Raw genomic sequence first — 20,582 nt, 5'->3', positions numbered from 1 at the left:
CACCACAGTCACCAGTCACAGTCACCCTCCCCCCATACCCCATCTTGAAATGAATTACACTTAAACTTCAGGGGGAGTTGTTCACTTGTCCCAGGTCTTACCCCTCTGCCAGGATGGAGCCAGGATTGGAAGCCAGTCTCCTAATTCCCGATTCCAGATATCGTTTCCTCACATGGTGGCAGCAGGGTGGGTGCTCCTGTAGCAACAAGCTGTGCCACAGTTCATCTGTACTCTACCGAGATGGACACTGTGCAGACAATGGAGAAAAGATCCCCCTTTCCAGGAAGACATTCCAAATAACAGACTTTTATGCTAGAAGGGACCTGGGTATCCATCAAGACCAGCCTCTTCAATTACAAAGGAAGAAACATATCCAGAAAAGTTAAAATCTGCCCTAAATCTTGTAGTTGCCTAATGGTCTGCAGCTCACTACTCAACACAGAGGGAAAGGAAAGTGAGATGTGACTCTAGCTGGAAACCATGTGACTTCAGAGTTCTCCTGTGACTAGCTGATGCTTCAGAATATAACTTAGAGATGTTCAGTCATCTCCATATTTTGGAAATGAGAGACTGATCATATTACAACCTCACCCCAACCAGCAGTATGGCAACTTCTATTAAGAAAAATATGGTAGTGGGGCACCTGGGTGGCTTAGTTGGTTCAGCATCCAACTCTTGATTTTGACTCAGGTCATGATCTCACAGTTTGTGAGATCAAGCCTCACATCAGGCTCTCTGCTGACAGTGAGGAGCCTACTTGGGATTCTCCTGCTCCCTCTCTGCTGCTCGCATGTGCACACACACTCTCTAAAAATAAATAACAAAAAAAGAGAAAAATATAGTACTGATTTGGATTTCAATCTATGTGCTATTGTTTCCTTATGACTGTGTACTTTCTTATAATTGGCCTGTTTTAATGAGTATATTTAAATTGCAGTGACTACAGTACTTTCCCTTAAAATATGATGCATTTTTGTCTAGGTAGCCATTTAGTCAAACTCCCTAAATTCAACCCCTTCCCTTGGTCCTAAGGAGAGCCTTCATTAGACCTAAAGTCTTCACCATCAATATCCTTCTTAGTGGGAGACTTAGACATTTCTGCAGAATGACACATAGAAGCAGATCTTCTTTACCTGTAGGTCTATTTTTATTCCTTCTTTCAAAAATGGAGTTATAAAATCCAAATCTTGTTGTTCTTGTGCCCTTCCCTTACAGGAAAGGTGTCACCAGCAAAAGCTATGTGGGCTGTATCAAAAACCTGGAAATATCCAGATCAACCTTTGATTTACTCAGAAATTCCTATGGAGTGAGAAAAGGCTGTATACTGGAGGTGGGAAGCCTTTTATTAATATTTGAATGAGTTTTTGCAAATGTCCACTGACTTACCGACATAATAAGGTAGTAAAATCTAACACAGTGCGATGGATGGAAAAGAGATGATGGGGAGACCAGCGGTAAACCCCACCATGGGCGATTCAGTGCTTAGGAGTCCTGATGGTGTTCTTTTTGCCTCCTTTTTAACCAGCCTATCCGAACTGTTAGCTTCTTGAAAGGTGGCTACGTTGAATTGTCACCCAGGTCTTTGTTGCCAGAATCGGAACTGTTGGCAACATTTGCCACCAAGAACAGCAGTGGCATCATCCTGGCTGCCCTGGGCAGGCATGGGGAGAAGCAGGGTCATCGGCAGGCCCACGGGGTGAGTAGCTCAAATGCTATTGTTTATTCAGCCACAAGCTCAAGCAGCACTAGTTGGAAAATGACTTGGTCGTGAACATTATCGTAGCAGTGTGGCCAGTCGTTTATAAGTGTGCATTTTTTTTTTTTTTTTAAATTTTTTTTTTTCAACGTTTATTTATTTTTGGGACAGAGAGAGACAGAGCATGAACGGGGGAGAGGCAGAGAGAGAGGGAGACACAGAATCGGAAACAGGCTCCAGGCTCTGAGCCATCAGCCCAGAGCCTGACGCGGGGCTCGAACTCACGGACCGCGAGATCGTGACCTGGCTGAAGTCGGACGCTTAACCGACTGCGCCACCCAGGCGCCCCTATAAGTGTGCATTTTAATAAGTAGCAGTTACTATCGCTGAATGTCTTCCCCTATGAATCAGTGACCTCTTTGTGGTACACAGTCATTTTTCTTGTCTAACTACTGAGAAGGCAGATACTTGCTGTCTACCCCTCATTCTTTTCAAGCTCATTCAGAGCTTTTTTTCCACATGTTATGGTGGCTACTCTTTATTCTAAGGCTAAGAAAGTAAATCCTTCAGTTCTGTAGAGTTTTTTAGTGTGCTGCTCCATGGAGCACAATTTTCCTTATCTACAAATAGGATTGAAGTCAGCAGAAAGAGAAATGTGGCCTGTGATCAGCACAGTGGGGCAGCTGTAGAAGAGAGAAAAGTTGATGGGTTTCCATATTTATGTTCCATTTTAAGAGCATAGATTTACCCTTTCTTTTGCTCAAACTTGCATATATCACGTAACTTGAAGAGGCTTTACAGAATGCTAATTTACGGTCTTAATGAAGTAGAGGTCACGGCATACTGTCCTCTTTTGTGCAAGATTATTTGTAGACATTGCTGTGTGATGATCACAGCCACACTGCAGGGTGAATGCTGCTTATCCTGTGTTTTGCTGAGGAGGAAAAAGGTTCAGAGAACCTTGTTAACCTGCTGAAGGTCACACAGCTGATATATGTCTGAGCCAGGACTGGAACACCAGTGTGTAGACTCCTAGTGCCTCATGAGCCACTTGGCGAAGGTCTAACCATGACAGAGTGGTTTATGGGCCCCACCAATCTTTTTCTTTTTTTCCTAGTTGAGATGAAATTCACAGAACATAAAAGTAACCATTTTACAGTGAACAGTTAGCATTTAGTGCTTTCACAATGCGGTGAGGCCACCTCCTCTATCTAGTTCCAAAACATTTTTATCACCCAAATAATAGCCTGTGCGGTCAAGCGGGCCCTTCCTGTCCCCTCAGCAGCCCAGTCCCTGGTGGCCAGCGGTCTTCCTTCTGTATCTCTGAATTTCCTGATGATCTGTATTTTATATCAATGGGCTCAAAGAGCATGTGATCTTTTGTGTCTTCCATTTAGCATGTTTTTGAGGTTTGTCCACATCGTGGGATGTGTCAGTACTTCCTTTTTATGGCTGAATTGCTATTCCATTATATGTACATAACTTATTCACTGATGGACATTTAGGGTTGTTTCTACCTTTTAGCTATTGTTAATAATGCTGCTATGAACATTCACATCAAAGTATTTGTCTGACTACCTGCTTTCAGTTCTTTTGGGTATATACCTAGGAGTGGAATTGATAGGTCACATGATAATTCTATGTTTAACTTTTTGAGGAACCAATAGACTGTTTGCCTCCACCAGTCTTAAAATTTTTTTTTAATGTTACTTTATTTTTGAGAGAGAGCACGAGTGGGGGAGGGGCAGAAAGAGAGACAGAATCTGAAGCAGGCTCCAGGCTCTGAGCTGTAGTCATAAAGCCCAATGTGGGGCTCGAACCCACAAACTGTAAGATCATGACCTCAGTGGAAGTTGGATGCTTAACCGACTGAGCCACCCAGGTGCCCTGCCTCCACCAATCTTAATAGGACCATTTGCAAATCATAGTTTGCTGCTTGTTCAGCAAAACAGAATGCTCACAAGGGCATTGTGAAACACTCACACTCCCGTTCTGCTGGTGGACCAATTTTCAATGTGCAAAATAATTCTCAAAGCTTTAATAATTTCCAAACTCTTCCACCTTTTAAACCCACTTTTAGAAATGTTAGGCCAAAAAAAAAAAAAAAAAAAAAAAGTGTTCACAGGCAAAAAACAAAAGTACTATGTATGGTAAGAAAAATTGGAAACTAAATTTTTAACAATAAATCGGTCAATGATTTACAGTATATGTATCTGTTAGTACATATGGTGGCAATAAAAAGTATGAAGTAGAAAGGGAAATCTTTGATAGGGTTAATGATAAGAGCATAAAGCAGAATGTAAATCATATGAACAGATATTAGAAACTCATACACAAAATTTAAAACAGTTGTGTTAGATGGTGATATTCTTAATAAGTTGCTTGTTAATACTCTCATATTGTCTTCATAATAATTTTAAAAATCACGTGGCAATATTTTTTCTGTTGGAAATCTCTCAGCAACCTTCCCAGCCCTTCTTTTCCATCATGCTGATTGAAGGCCACATTGAAGTGCACGTTAACTCTGGGGATGGAGCAAACCTGAGAAGAGCTGTCCTGCGTGCTCCCAAGGGCACATATGGTGACGGGCAAGAGCATTCCATCTCTCTGATGAGGACTGGGAGGTATTCATATACAAGGCCCTGGTGACCGACAGTAGGAACCATGTTAGGATACTCTTTGCAGTAAAATGATTGGGATGACTAGGATGAAGTCAGGAAAATTCGGAGATTTTACAGCTCCAGAATAACTCTGGAGCCCTTCTAGAAAACCTCCCTCAAAAGTAATTTCATCTGCTTGGTAATAAGATATTTGTGGAATTTTTGCAATTAAAAAACCTTAACCCTGCTCTTTTCTGGGGCCCAGTATAAAATGTTTTACATCAGATTAATTCTGTGGCAGATAGTACCATAGTGTGAGTAGACAGCATTATATCAATACTAAATAATAATGTCAAACAGTAAGTAGGAACACAGTAAACAGAAAACAAATAGTAAAATAGTAAATAGTGTTGTATCAGCATTCCTACATATATCCCTTCAAAGCGGTAGACCAAATGTTTCAAAAGCATGCTGGACATTTTATCACAGGTAAAGTAAAAGAATAATACTCTCCCCAAGTGAATTGAACTCAATAGTATTTAATAACGTGATTCATTTTGGGAGGATGTTCAATTGTAAGTGTTAATTTTTAAGACTCACCTTTTTATTCACTTAGTGTCGTTAAAATTTGTCTTCAGGGAACTTCTGTCATTCAGTAAGAACTTGTGAAATTATGTATTAAAATAGTTATGTTTCATTACATTTAAAAGCTTTTCTTTTCTCCTTTGACCTTTTAGTGTTATCACTGTCCAAATGGATGAGACAAATCCTGTAGAAATGAAGTTGGGCCCATCAGCAGAAAGCAGGACAATAAATGTATCCAGCCTGTACATAGGGGGAGTTCCAGAGGGTGAGGGGACATCAGTGCTCAAGATGGGAAGATCATTTCACGGCTGTATCAAAAACCTGATCTTTAACATGGAGTAAGTGTAACTGCTCTTAACATGTTTTTGCACTTCCTAATTTTTTAAAGCTGAGTACTGACCCTGACTTGCTATCTAATTTTGCTGTTTGAGATTACCTAAAATCCTACAAGTTTCTGAATAACAAGTGAGCCCTATTCTATTGCAAAGGTCTCCCAAATGGTTTCTACTGGATTAGAATAGTGGATATATCTGGTAATCATATATTAAAAAAAAAAAAAAAAATGAACATCAGTTCCACAGACTATCAACAAACATCAGAGGTCAAATACACTTTTGACATGCACTTCAGGGAACATAGAGATTTTGTGATGCAAGTTTCTTGCTGTCTTGAGCTCACTGCTTTAAAGGAACCTTTATGGTGGGGTTTCTTGCAGCTTCGGTTTAATGGCTCCTCCTGAAACAATTAGTGCCTAATTAAGAACGGGAAGTCTGTTTTCCCTGTGGAGCTCATTCTGAGTAAGAGAACAGACACATGCCCACATGCCCATGGGTATTTATTTCTTCTTCACTTGCCTCCTGCCTGCATAAGAACGCTGGTGGCACAAAAGCGGGGCTACAACCTGCAGGTGGGGGTGCGGAGCCAGAATCTGCCCAGGACAAGCAAGCTCCCTCCTGCCTGAACTGCCCATTTGCCTTGAGACCTTAAACAACGGCTTGGATCTCTGATGGTCGCAGTGTCCCCTGTAAAAGAACCTCTGAGGAGTCCTTGGACTTTGGAAGAATAAAACATTACACTGGGTTTCAGCACGATTATCATGTCAGAGCCTTGGTTTGTACAACTTATTTGTACAGTTGATTTATTTGCCCAGTTCTCTGTTTATAAATAAACTGATTCAGCATCTTACTACTGAAAGCCCTGAGGCTGAGAATTCCATAGGGCAGAAATGCTTCTGTGCTGTTCACAGCCACGTTCTCAGAAGGTGCCAAGAGGGTAGACGCAGACAGGACATGTTGCAAGGGCTGCAGAGTGAAGGGAATATGAAAAGTGTAGGTCAGGACTTCCTGGCAAGTGTGAATCTCTAAGAAAGAAATCAGTGTTTAACTGAGGCCAGTGTGTAGTCATGTGAGAGCCAGAGACAGACTCATTCTCTTACCCCGGCCAAGGCTGCATTTGAGCCAAATCTTGAGGGATGCTCAGCGATGGCCAGGAGGACGACACGGGGAGGGGCTGGAGTGGGGTGGGTCGAAGAATCAAATGAGGGAATATATAAGACTTACAGACTTCTAGTCACTGGAAGATGGTCAATTTGGTTTCACTAAGACTTATATATTAATGGTTTTTCATAAGACTGTAGTGTTCAATAAATGACTTTGGCTCCTGTGTTGGCTTGTACATAGTATCTTAATTAATTTTATAAACACTTTGTATCTAGACATTTGGATTTCACGAGTGCGGTTGGTTATGAACAAGTAGATTTGGACACCTGCTTGCTTTCAGAAAGGCCGAAGCTGGCTCTTCATGGAGAGGACAGCGAGCTCCCGCCAGAGCCTCAGCCTTTACCAAGTCTAGTAAGAGGGGCTTTCTTTAATTGTATCAGTCAAGTACAGTCAGAACAAAAGCGGGGACCTTGTTACAAAGGTGTTGGGAAAGCTGAAGGAGCACAATGGAACAACAGTGCCACGGGAGAAGGTGGTGCTACCAGGAACAGGGGGAGTGAGTCTGAGCAGAGAGGGTCTCCTGGTGAGTACTGGGGCACAGAGAAGAAAGGTGCTGTCAGGGAGGCCACCTGGAGCTGGAAGGGAGGGAGAAACACTCCAGCCTTTTCCATTGACCCACCCTCCAAACCCCCAGATGGAAGCCATTTTTACTTTTTCTTTATTTTGGAGACAGAGTGTGTATGTGTCTGTTGGGGGGGGGGAGGGGCAAAGAGAGAGAGGGAGAATCCCAAGCAGGCTCCATGCTCAACACAGAGCCTGACATGGGGCTCAATCCCACGAACCATGCTATCATCACCTGAGCCAAAATTACCAGTCTGATGCTTAACCAAATGAGCCACCCAGGCGCCCCGAGGAAGCCATTTTTCAAAGAACTCTAGGAACGGTCACAAGGTTCATCCCTGTGATGAAAAGCAGAGCAGGGGCACGGTGGAGAATAGTTCTCTGATGACACGGCACAGCATTTACAGACCACAGGCCCTGACAGCCATCTTCATCTGACTGCCGTACAGCAAGATTTGTAGCAGAGTTTCTATAAGGACTCATCGTGACTTCGGGTTGAGTCAGAAACAGAAAATAAGTCGTTATGTAAAAGCCATTGAACATTCCATTATTGCTTAAAAAAAAAAAAAAAAAGATTTGATTCATCTAGGAAAAGCCAATTTTGACCAAGTACTTTTCAAAAAAAAGTTTTCAATGTTTATTTTTGAGAGAGACACAGTGTGAGGAGGGGAGGGGCAGAGAGAGAGAGAGAGGGAAACACAGAATCTGAAGCAGGCTTCAGGCTCTGAGCTGTCAGCACAGAGCCTGACACGGGGCTCAAACTCATGAACCACGAGATCATGACTTGAGCCGAGGTCGGACGCTCAACCGACTGAGCCACCCAGGCGCCCCATGGCCAAATATTTTTAATGGCAGTTCTTAGTTTCCATTTTCCCTTTTCTGATTTCTCTGTTTCCTTGGTTGAAAGCATGCACTCTGATTAGATGGTGGTTCAGTCATACAAAAAGCAGTACCTTCCAAGCAGGACCAATCTTTGAGCTCAGGACAGCTCCCCTGGTAGCGTCCACCTACCCCAAGCCGAAAAGTGAGTCTGAAGCCTCACATGGTTCAGAGCCACTGTGTGGAGGGTGCGGCCAGGCAACCTGCAGGTTCCCCAGCAGCCCCCCTTTCAGCCTCGCTCCTCTCAGCTGGACTTGCTCTGTCTGGGAGGAATTGGAGAAGTCAGGCTCGGAGCCCCTGCTGGTCACTTGTGGGCACTTCCAGTCTCCTGGTACATGTGCTGCTACTGATCCCCTCCAGCCCTTGCCTGGGGTGGGAGGCAGGGGAGGGCAGCGGCAAGGCCTCTGCCCCTTTGGCCTGATGAATAGTCATGGGACTTTTAAGCAAACTTGAGTGGGACTGAGGTGAAAGACAGAAGCTCTAACTGCCTTCTCAGATAAAGACATAGCAAGTAAATTACTTAAAGCAGAGAATCAGCGCAGACATGTATTTGTGGCTATTGGTGTTCTGATCCAGTTGCTTCTGAGATATTTTTTTCATGGAAAACTTGGGACACGTTAGTGGGGGCCCTGGCTCTGTGTGGCTGAGAGTCCATCTGCGTGTCTTACAGGGGCAGTGTGCTGTGGACAGAGCCCCAGAGTACATCCCCAACGCTCACCAGTTTGGCCTCATGCAAAGCAGCCATTTTGTGTTGCCCTTCAATCAGCTGGCTGTCAGAAAGAGGTGGGTGTTGTTCTAAAGTCTTTATTAGATGTCTCACCGATAAATGAATCCAGGAGGTATTCTTCAGCAATGAGTCTTTTCAGAAGCTTCTTGTATGTTATTATGGAGTATTCAACATGCAACCAAATGGCAGTGGTGAAAAGGCAGAGACAGGAATGCAGCCTTTGTGCAAACCAGATGCTTAAAATGTGGTCCAGTGGGGTTCTGTGGTTTGTCCTTACCCCTTCTTGATGAAGGCTAGCTGCTGCCTCTGTATGAATATAGAAAAGCACATAGGTAGGGAATCTTTCTAAATCATCTTGTTCTAGAATCTCAAGTCCTCTAGATCTATCATCCTCTGGACTTTCAACCCCATTCTGTTGTAAGCATTTACTAATCTGATCAAATTGTCCACCCAAACTCTTTCACTGTGCCTTTCAAACTCCCTGGTGCCACACCCACACCAATCTGCGCATTCCTTCTTGCCCTCACACCTGCTTGTCCCCAAGGGCTCTTCCTTGACAAAGCTAGCTCACATCCCACAGATGAGGCCTGGGGATTCCACATTCCTCCTCTCCTCTGAATCCTTCAGACTGCACCTGGTGTTACGGCCACCTGTGATCACTGCCCCTATGGCACCGTCTTCAGACCTTGCCTCAGTGTCTTTGTTCCATAACTTGGGCCATCATTTTCCATGAATTCGGCCACCCCACACTGGACCTTCCAAGTCTTCTGGCTCCTGTCAGAGGGCTTTTCCTCAGCCACATTCTCCCCACAGTCACACACACCCTTGCCTACTTTGTAAATATCCATCCCACTTCCAACCAGAATCTCTACCTGAAGCATCCTATTAACCCCGTCCTCCTCATATCTACTGTTACCTTCCATTCCAACAGCTCCTCAACTGCATCAAGACCTTGAACCTGTCATGCTTTCTCACAAACCCTCCTTCTACAGCTCCCCTAGAATAGTTTACCCCCAACACAGATGGGCACAGTGCCATTATTACAGGTGCTCCTTTGTAAACTTCCACCACGGCCCCAGGAAAAATTCATACTTACTAATCTGTACCAGAATCCACATTGGTGGTCAAGTCTGCAGAAGTACGTATCTCTTTCTTACCTGGTTTGACTTGAAAGCCATGGCCACTGATTTGAGATGGAACCTCCAGACTACATGAGTAGCCAATACTATTCTCTATTATGTTCATTTTTAAAAAAATTTTTATAGCTTCTCTTATCTCAAAACTCTGTGCATTCCCACAGCCTCTCTTCATGCCCCAGTTGATGACTGCCTCAGTGAACAGAGAACTCTCATCTGTCCATTACCCAAAAGAGCACCCCTGCTGCCTTTGTCCCCACCCTTGTACCTCTTCCCCTGCACCACAGAGGAAGGGTCCTGCTCCCCATCTTGCTTGCCTCTGGAGCCCATCACCTCTCTCAGAGCCATCACCCTCTTCCTCATCAGTGTTAACAAGAGGAGCAAACACTTGTGCCACAAATTGCCTTGATATTTAACACTCCCTGTCCCAGAGTGCTTTAGTGTTGGGCTTTCTTCTGTGGGAGGATACCCAGATGCAGCCTTCCCTCCACTGCTGTGTGGTGCTGTCTCCCATGGAGCCCCGGTAGGGGGTTCCTGGCTGTCCACCCAAATCCACCCCATTGTTTTAGCATACTCGGCACTGTCTGCAAACAAAGTGCTGAGCTTTGTGGGGCTTGCTCCTGCCATTCAGAGCTCAGCTGAAACAGCACCTTTTCAGAGCTGCCTGCCCTCTTTAATAAAACCACCAGTTGGCCTCTCATGACCCAATTTTATCTCAGATAGATTTCTAGTATTAGTTTTGCGGGAGAAAGGACATTCCTCTTTGTTTAGTGCTCCAGCCTCAGCATCTAGAACAGTCCCTGGCAGACATCTGTATGTGGTAACTATTAGTTGGGTGAACAGATGGATGAATGAATGAAAGAATAATGAATGACTCTGCTGAGATGTTAAATACACAGGTTGAAACAGTTATTAGATTCTCTCTTTGAGGTTATTTTTACATGTGAAAGTTTCTTTCTGAGGCCTGAGCTCTTGTTTTCCTCCAGGCTCTCAGTTCAGCTAAGTATCCGGACATTTGCCTCCAGCGGTCTGATTTACTACATGGCTCATCAGAACCAAGTTGATTATGCCACGCTCCAGCTGCATGGGGGCCACCTTCACTTCATGTTTGATCTTGGGAAAGGCAGAACAAAGGTCTCCCACCCTGCAGTGATCAGTGATGGCAGGTGGCACACGGTATGCCCTCAGGAAGCTGGTGAATCCCTCGCGCTAAGGTTTATTCCATCCATCCCTTGTATCCATTCCAGTTCACTGTCATGAAGTGATCCCCTTTGGTTTCTAGCTTGCTTTGTGTCCACTATCTCCTCTATAGATATAAGCTTCTTGTAGGCAGGGACCTTTTCTGCATCCTGAAAGGCACTCAGCAGCTAACATTGGTGGAATGAATGAAAGGTACCAGAAGCGTTCTCGCCTTGATGAGAAGTAAATCAAGCCTACCTGTGGCATGAGTGGGCCAACCCTTAGGTCATGGCATTTGCTTTCTTATAACTAGGCCTCAGGGGTTCTTCCCATTCTAACGTGCGCTTTGCCTGTGCCTGCTCCAGCCTCCTGCCAGGCTTGGTCTCCTCAACACCAACTGTGTAAAAATCAGAGCCATCCTTTAGGATCTCATTCAGGTTATTACAGCTATAATGAACAGATGCTGCAAACAAACATCTGTTACAGTTTTCTCAGATTCCTTTAAAACTGTGGATATTCTCATTTTGCTCTAGGTCAAGACAGAGCACTTTAAAAGAAAGGGCTTCATGACAGTTGATGGCCAGGAATCCCCCACGGTGACAGCTGTGGGAGATGGTACCATGTTGGATGTGGAAGGAAAGCTGTACCTAGGAGGTCTTCCCTCTGAGTACAGAGCCAGGAACATTGGAAACGTAAGCTGTGTTTTCTGTTTGGAGCCCGTCTTACCTTTATTGTGGTTGTGCTTTTGTGGTTTTATTTGTAAGAGAAAAAGTTTATGTTGAATTATCTTGTTTGAAACTGGAGCTTGGCTGCATGATGCACACCTTTTAAACTGCATCCCTAAATTGTGTTGGGGCTTCCCCTTGAAGCTCAGCCAGCCTTTCCTACCTGTTAGTTAATGAACGTTTCCCCTTCCCCAGCCATTTAGCTCTGGTACAATGCAGGAAAGTCCAGTAGATTTGTATTTGCAGATTAGAAAACTCAGCATCTTGATTTCTACACTACTTAATCAAAATGATGGAAAACACCTTTACTGCATTACTAGCCAAGATACTCCTAGCTAGTAGCATTCCGTTAGATGTTTATGTAAACTATTGTGGAAATTCGATTTTAAAAACCAAAAGTTAACATTTTAGTGTGTTTGTTGAGCATAGGAACATTTTACCCTTGCCCTTCTTGTTCTACTTAGAGCATCTATTCTCATGTCACTTGGTTTAGATCACCCACAGTGTCCCCGCCTGCATTGGGGAGGTGATACTGAATGGCAAACAGCTGGACAAAAGCAGCCCAGCGTCTGCATTTGCAGTAAGCAGGTGCTATGCAGTGGCCCAGGAAGGAACGTTCTTTGAAGGCAGTGGATACGCAGCTCTTGGTATGTATTATCAATGATCTCAAAAGAAATCTTTGGGTTTATTTAGCCTGCACTCTGAAATGGATCCAGTGATATGTCCTGATAGGACAGGACCCCCTGAACAAGGCTGCAGCAAGACCATTTTAGTTAAGTGTTCGAGTTTATTCTAATTTCTCAACTTCTAATAATGTAAAAGCCTTCTCCCCCTCATGCTATCCAGATGGCCTGCTGCAGGCTTGTTCCCACCAGGAGAGCGGCAACTTCAGGCAGAGGGCAGACATGTGGTACTGGTTTTGTCTGTACTTTCCCTAAATTTATGTGAGCCACATTCTCTCTGCCCAAGTTAATAAAGGCCTTTGACAAAAATCAACATAAAATATCTAGACCAGCCAGCCAAATGCAAGTCAGATTTGATGAAGAAATTGACTCCATTGAGACTGTTGACAATACTGATCCTAAGTAGAGGAATTTAAATGTCTAAAATGCCTTCAAATGTAAATTCCTCAGGGCCTAGAACTAAGCCTTTGTAATGATGTATCTGGCCTTCCCTCTCCATCTGATTTGCTGTTTGCACTCACAACCCTGCTCCTCTTGGCCTCTGTTCCGCTTTCTACCACAGGGAACCGCATTTCTCTGGCTTCCAGGGAGGTCCTGGTGGAAGATTAGGGGCGGGTGGGAGGAAAGGAAAAGCTAGCACACTTCTCTCCTTCACTCTTGTGCTTCCAAGAAGCTCTGGTAACACGGCCTTCTCCCAATTTTCCTCTAACCCTGGGCTGAACAACCATCTGCTATGTAGCCCCAGTTTGGTTTCTCAGCTTTTCTATCACTTGACTAAAATATACATTTAATTAAATCCTCAAGTAAAAAAACCTAGTGTGGATATGAATATGCTCAGTAAATGACACCATACCCAGCATGTAGATATTGGGAAAATAAAGTAGACTATTGCCGGATAGATGATGAAGGGATTATATGGATCAAATCCCTTTCGGTTTTTTCCCTATGTCTCTCTAGAAGAGAGGATGTGCCTGCCTGGGCTCGGGTCTGGCTCAGCCCTGGTAGGTCTTGAATAGCATCACTTCATCTTACAGATGAGGAAGCTGAGGATGGTGCTGGATCCAGAGAAAGAGCTAGCACCAGGCCTCCTGAGCTAGGAACCAAAATGCACAGCCAGCCAACCAGCCAGCCAGCCCACGGCCTCTCCGACTCTGAACCCTCCTGGGCCAGGCTCACCCCTAACTTGGGGTTATCCTTGTATTTTTCAGTCAAGGAAGGCTACAAAGTCCGATCAGATGTAAATATAACACTGGAATTTCGTACCACCTCTGAGAATGGTGTCCTCCTGGGGATCAGCAGCGCCAAAGTAGATGCCATCGGATTAGAGATTGTGAATGGCAAGGTAAGTGCTTGATCTTGATGGGGTTCTCCTTTATCCCAGTGCCAGAGACAGAGCAATTGAGAAACAGTAGAAATACCTAGATCCAGGGGTGCCTGGGTGGTTCAGTCAGTTAAGCATCTGACTTTGGCTCAGGTCATGAACTCATGGCTCCTGGCTTCGAGCCCCGCATCGGGCTCTGTGCTGACAGCTCAGAGCCTGCTTCAGATTCTGTCTCCATCTCTCTCTGCCCCTCCCCTGCTTGTGTACTACTTTTCTCTCTCAAATATAAACAAACATTAAAAAAATTAAAAAACAAAAAAACAAGAAATACCTAGATCCAAACTTCCAATGATCATTTCAGTGGAAAAGAGAAAAGGTTTAATTAATCTGAAAAAGATTAAAAATGACAAAAATGAAATTAAACTTAAAGCAAAATTGCAATCTTACTACAACAGAAATCTTTTCTCCAGAGGCATCTGAAAATTGCCAACCTGATGCTCTCCCTTCCCTAATATTTGTTAACATTTTATTTGGAAGTAATTACAGATTGATAGCAAGTTATAGTAAAATATATAAGGAGGTTCCCCCGTGTTAGCATCTGCATAACTTTTTTTTTTTAATTTAAAAAAGGTTTTTTTCGTATTTATTTTTGAGAGAGAGAGGCAGACTGCAAGTGAGGGAAGGGCAGAGAGTGAGAGAGGGAGACACACAATCTGGAAGCAGGCCCCAAGCTCTGAGCTGTCAGCACAGAATCCGACATGGGGGTCGAACCCATGAACTGTGAGATCATGACCTGAGCCGAAGTCAGCTCCCCAACTGAAGTCACCCAGACGCTCTGCATAACTCTTAAAAAAAAATTTTTTTTTAATGTTTACTTATTTTTGAGAGAAATAGAGGGGCAGAGAGAGAGGGAGACACAGAATCCGAAGCAGGCTCTAGGCTCTCAGCTGTCAGCAGAGAGCCCAATGCAGGGCTCAAACTCATGAACTGCGAGATTGTGACCTGAACCAAGGTTGAATGCTTACCCAACTGAGCTACCCAGGTGTCCCTGCATAACTCTTACACAACATCAAATCCATGAAATTGACATTGGCATAATCCAGAGTTTTTTTCAGTTGAGTTAGTTATACATGTACATGTGTGTGTGTAGCTCTACACAATTTTGTTTAGCTTTATGTATCCACCCTCATAGTCAAGATACTTAATTGTACCTCAAGGCTCTCTCAACCCACCCCTTCATATCCACACCAACTCTCTCCCTAGCCCTGGGCAACCACTGATCTGTTCTCCAGCTCTCTGTTATTTCATGAGTATTATATAAATGATATGATACAGTATATGTCCTCTTGAGATTGGCTTTGTACACTCAGCCTCATTTCCTGGCATTGATCTGGGCTGTTGTGTTTATCAATGGTTCATTTTTCTTTTTTTTTTATTGCAGAGTATTCCATGTGATGGATATACCACAGTCTAATTTTTTTAATTCAAAATATATATATATTTTTTTTCTGTAACTATTCTGCTCTTGCTTTTCAGTTGCCAGTCTTTCCCATGTTCAGAACAAAATGAACTTAACAATTAGGATACCTTAGTCTCTTTTGCTTGAAAACTGCCTCTAGGTGCAAGCAAGATGTGAGGGAAGAGAGTCTTCCTTGTCCTTTCTTTTCTGTAAGTTCTCTCTTGACAATAGCTGAGGTGTGGCTTGGCATTCCTGGTCCTTAGGCATAGCCTCTGTCTTTTGTGCACTAGGCCAGTTGTCCCTGGCAAATTGTAACGAGTGGTCTGGAGTTTCAGCCATCACCAGGTTGTGGGAACTTATCCTGGAGATTATTAGGCCAACATCCCTTGCAGATCAAGCTTCCCATCCCGGTCAGGGGCACTGCTGTCTCTTCAGTCACCTCCTGCGTCCCCCAGAGGATCACAGGAGAACTGGGGAGTTGTTGCCAGGCCATGGGGATGAAAGGCGTCTCTTAAATCCTCTCTACCTAACTACACTTTTCACCATTTCTCTTGCACTGTGGTCAACTTGTGTTGCTCTGAAACTAAGATGCTTGACTCTTTTTAAGCTACTGCCTCCTGCAAGGAAGGAACAAGGCTCTGTGCTCTAGATTTTTCCCAATTTTATTTGCAATCTCATTTGCCTATTTCTAGTACTTCTGCTTCTTCCCCACTGGGTTTCCGGCCACGAGGACATCCTAGAATGGGGGTGAGGAGGATGTAAGAAAATCAGATCCACCTCTTGTCCTTCACCTCTTCTCCCCCCTTATTTCATCTTCATGTCTAAACAAAGCTGCCTCTACATCATACCGCTTGCCCCTCTACACTGTGGCTTATAGCCAAAGGCTTCCTCATCTGGACTTCAAAAGAATTTTGAAAAATTCTGTATCATGTGCGTATTTTTATATGACATCTGAGAAACATTATTAGAAGTGTAACAGTTGCCAAAAATGTAATTTCTGATGTATATTTTACCTCTACTATTGGCTTATTTTTCCTTTAAAACTTTTCTTAGCTGTTGCCCGAGGGTCTATAGTGTACATCTTTAATTTATCACACTTGACCTCGAAATACATGGAGTCACCTCTACAACAGTATTCTTACAAGTATTCCCTGCTAACTTTTGCAAGTCTTAGATTTTTTTGTGTGTTACAACTTGCTGTGGTAGGGCACCTATAGTCTGTCACAAGAGAGTCGGTAAATGGTCCTTCATAGGTGCTAGCCATCTGCTACAAACTGACCCTCTAAACCCATCCGCTCCTGCAGGCCTGAAAAAGGTACTGATTTGAGGGCAATGGCTTGGGCTTCTTCCCATGGAGGTGGTCATTGATCCTTTCTGTAGTTTCGGGAGTGATGAAACCTGCATCCTTTATGAGGTTATTTTTCAAAATCATTGTTTTTCATAGCTTGCCCTCCTTTTTAGCAGAATGGGGGGATTTATCTACTCCAAGAGCATTATATAAATGAATGGTGTTCCTTAAACATAGAAAAATTCACCAAGGTATTTGTGTCTTGTTTGTTTAGATCTTGTTTCATGTTAACAATGGTGCTGGTCGGATAACAGCCACATATAAACCCAAAGCTACCAGTACTCTGTGCGATGGAAGATGGCACACACTTCAAGCTCAGAAAAGCAAACACCGCTTGGTTCTGATTGTTGATGGGAATGCAGCTCACGCTGAAAGTCCACACACCCAGTCCACCTCAGCAGACACCAACAATCCCATTTATGTGGGCGGCTACCCTGGTACGTATGGGTGTCTGCTTTGCCCATTCACTTTTAAGCAGCTCTGTCAGTTTAGCTGGCTACAGAATAGGGATTGAGAAAAATACATGGTTTGGGTGACAAATCCTTTACATTTTAGAAAGTCTATCTCAAATACCTAGAAGTTCTTGGAAAAGTTAAAATAATCTACACAAGTAAATTCATCGTTAGGTAAGACTCTGAGAACACCGGATGCAATGTAAAGTAAGCGAGATGACTTTACCGAGGCAAGTCATCTTAGATGACCCCCCAGAGTAGGAAGTCATTTTAGGGCAGGTAACCATTTTAGAGGACAAAGAAACATGATCTTATCCTCTGACATCGATTCTGGATTTGAATTCTGCATTTCAGATGTTCCCAGTGATTTTTACAAATAACGAAATAAACATCTCTTTGATGACTTTTAAGTCATAACTATACCTTAAAATTACCATATATTAAAAGTTTTCATTGACTTATCACAGAAGGAACATATGTGGGAGAACAGTGTTCTAATTGTGATGAAGAAACTACTTGATAATTACTTTTGCTCCTATTGTGCTAGTCATGTCATTTAACAAAATTAAGCAAGACTTCTCTCTTAACAGCTGACGTAAAGCAAAACTGCCTGAGCAGCCAGACCTCCTTCCGGGGGTGCTTGAGAAAGCTCACTCTGATTAAGGGCCCACAAGTGCAATCCTATGACTTCAGCAGAGCTTTTGATCTACAAGGAGTTTTCCCTCATTCCTGTCCTGGGTCTGAACCCTGAATTTCAGAGCAACTCCCCAGTTGGGAATCATTGTTTATATTTGGAGGAGAATTGTTTTTGTGAATTAAAATCTCTCTTCAGTTCTGATTTCATTTTCAACTCAGGTTAAGTGTTTCCAGAGAGAAATTTTGTACTTATATTAAACTAAAACCATGTGTACAACAAATACCTCTATTAAATAGTTTAAAGTTTAAATTGAATTAAGTGGCTCACTTTTTCTTTGTAAACACTGAATATTCTGTTGATTACCTGACAGTTTTTCATGTTTTACATTTTGAATTTTATAAAAATATGGAGTCTGGTCCAAGATAGTGATGTAGTGAGGAGTGAATTCACCTCCTCCACAATCTATACCTATTTATAGAGCAGTTCCTCCTAAAGAACTGAGGGCTGGCTGGATGGCTTCTGTGGCACAGAGCATATAAAGAATGGCCAGAGAGATGGGGACATGGTAACAAAAGGAACCCCCAGCCCTGTGAATTGCAGTGGGGAAGGATAGCATTGAGGGACCATGAGCTGATCCGTCTGCTCTACAGCACAGAAAAAAGCCGTCGTTTAAAAGAGCAACTAGTATCTAAGAGATCCTACCTTGTAAGTCCACCAAACAGGAGAGCTGCTGGAACTCTCTCTGGGTCGGAAGGGCTGGCAAGTACCATGGTTTACACTCCCCCGAACACCTTGATAGCACAGGCAGGAGCAGGGTTTGGTGCCTTAGCTGGCCTGCCACGTTAGTACTGGGTTCCCTGGAGCACAAAAAAAAGCCATGGTATAAAAGAGCAAATAGAATACAAAAGAGCCAGCCCTAAAACCACCAGACAGTGGGGGAGATGCTGGAACTCTTTCTAGGTTGGAGGGGCTGGCAAGTGCCATGGTTTACGTTCCCCATCTACCTTGATAGTGTGGATGGGAAGAAGGTCCAGGCACCAGAGCTGTCCTACTGCCTGAGTGCTGGGCCACTAGCCCACACCATCCCAGCCATTCCACCAAGGAGGCCCCGAAACAGCACACACTAGAACACCCCTTGTCAATGCTCACTATAGCTCCAGCCATCCCATCAAGGTGACACAGGCACAAAGCACCCCAGAATACTCCATGCCTATACCACTTCGGCTCCAGACTGCTTGCCAGGGCACCCTGGTGAAGAGGATGCTGGGACTTCCTCGCTCATGCTGCTTTGGCTCCAGCCACCCCACCAAGGTGGCCAATATTCAGAGTGACCAGGAACCCGAAGCCCCTGCCTGCCGTGGGGTTCCAGCCACATCACCAGGGCAGCCCCAGGGCAGAATGTCCCAGGATTCCCTGACCTGTGCCAGTTCTAATCGCCACACTAGGTTACTCCCTGTGCTTGTACCCACTGTGACTTCACCTGTCCTCAAGGATACCTTCTGGCCAGAGAGCCCTGGAACTGCCTGAGTCAATACCCACCATCAGCTACAGACCTCCTGCCCAGATGCCCCATACATGGAGCACCCCAGGTCCCTCTGGCCTGCCTCAGCTACAGCTGCCCCACCAGAGTGCCCACTGCACGGAGAGCCCTGAGACACCCCAGCCCACATCCACTTCAGCTTCAGCTGTCCTTCCAGGGTGCATGGAGTACTCTGGGACAGCCCAGCCCATACCCATGCCAGCTCCAGCCATCACACCAGGCACCCCTAGCACAGAGTGCCACGTGATCCCCAGCCTGCACCAGACACAGCTCCAGCCAGCCGGCCAAAGCCATAAAGACACACACATTCTACACGGGAGATGACCATACACAAGACCACGCCTTCAAGTTTAGAAGTGCTGCTCCGCCTATTTCAGAGGATCACACACAGAAAGTCAAGTAAAATGAGAAGACAGGGGCATATGCTCCCAATGAAAGAACAAGACACAAATTCAGAGAAAGAACTAAATGAAATGGAGATAAACAATACACATGATAGAGTGTAAAGTAATATTCATAAAGATGCTCACCAGACTGGAGAAGAGTGGAAGAACTCAGTGAAAACTTCAACAAAGAGACGGCAAACATAAAAAAGAATCAGAATTGAAATTAATAACTGAAATAAAAAATACACTCTAGGGAGTCCATAGATTAGTAGATGCAGAAGATATCAGCAGTCTGGAAAACAGGGTAATGAAAAGCACTCTGGCAGAACGGAAAAAAGAAAACAGTATTTTAAAAAAGGAAGGTAGGTTAAGGGATCTCTTGGACAACATCAAGCAAACGTTTACATTATAGGGGCCCAAGAAGATGACAGAGAGAGAAAGGAGCAGAAAACTTATTTGAATAAATAATAGCTGAAAACTTCCCCAACCTGGGGAAGTAACGGATATCCAGGTTCTGAAAGTACAGAGTTCCAAACAAAATGAACACAAGAAGGTACACAACTAAACACAAAATTAAAATGTCAAAGGTTAAAGATAAACAGACAATTTCAAAGCAGCAAGAGAAAAGCAAACTGTTATATACAAGGGAAACCCTATAGGGCTGCCAGCTGATTTTTCAGTAACCACTTTGTAGGCTAGAAGGGAGTGGGATGACATATTCAAACAGCTGAAAGACAGAAGCCTATAACCAAGAATACTCTACCCAGAAAGATTATCATTTAGAATTCAGAGACAGAGAAATAGTTTCCCAGTCAAAAGTTAAAGGAGTTCATTGACACTAAACATGTCTTATAAGAACCGTTAAAGGGACTTCTTTAAGTGGAAAACAAAAGGTCACAGAAGAAAATTATGAATAAAAATGTAAAAATATGACAGCATATACATAAAAGGTAGAGGGAGTAAAAAAGTTCATTTAGGATGTGTTCATACTTAGATAACCATCAACTCAACATACACTGCTGTATTCTTAGGACCCTATACATGAGCCTCATGGCAACCCAAACCCCAAAACGTAACACATAAAGAGAAATAAAGCCAAATATGACACTACAGAAAGTCCTCAATTGCAAGAAGAGAGAGCAAGAGTAGAATGGACAGAGAATTACAAA

The 20,582-nt window shown here is 43.8% G+C and overlaps 1 protein-coding gene across 1 annotated transcript in view; it reads left to right on the top strand.

Moving 5' to 3' along the window:
• The window catches only part of LAMA1 (laminin subunit alpha 1), a 152,009-nt gene extending 134,208 nt beyond the window's left edge, over window positions 1–17,801 (top strand). Inside the window, exons 53-64 of the mRNA XM_032595339.1 lie at window positions 1,216–1,330; window positions 1,526–1,696; window positions 4,157–4,320; window positions 5,034–5,219; window positions 6,596–6,731; window positions 8,491–8,603; window positions 10,670–10,859; window positions 11,396–11,554; window positions 12,081–12,234; window positions 13,479–13,612; window positions 16,613–16,835; window positions 17,441–17,801. Coding sequence (XP_032451230.1) covers window positions 1,216–1,330; window positions 1,526–1,696; window positions 4,157–4,320; window positions 5,034–5,219; window positions 6,596–6,731; window positions 8,491–8,603; window positions 10,670–10,859; window positions 11,396–11,554; window positions 12,081–12,234; window positions 13,479–13,612; window positions 16,613–16,835; window positions 17,441–17,601 — 1,906 coding nt within the window. The 3' untranslated portion in view covers window positions 17,602–17,801. The remainder of the gene's footprint in view (window positions 1–1,215; window positions 1,331–1,525; window positions 1,697–4,156; window positions 4,321–5,033; window positions 5,220–6,595; window positions 6,732–8,490; window positions 8,604–10,669; window positions 10,860–11,395; window positions 11,555–12,080; window positions 12,235–13,478; window positions 13,613–16,612; window positions 16,836–17,440) is intronic.
• The last annotated feature ends 2,781 nt before the right edge of the window (window positions 17,802–20,582 follow it).

This window comes from Lynx canadensis, chromosome D3 (genome assembly GCF_007474595.2).
Source record: "Lynx canadensis isolate LIC74 chromosome D3, mLynCan4.pri.v2, whole genome shotgun sequence".
NCBI lineage: Eukaryota > Metazoa > Chordata > Mammalia > Carnivora > Felidae > Lynx > Lynx canadensis.
Note: the sequence above shows the minus strand (reverse complement) of the source record. Positions and strands in the feature narration are given on the sequence as shown.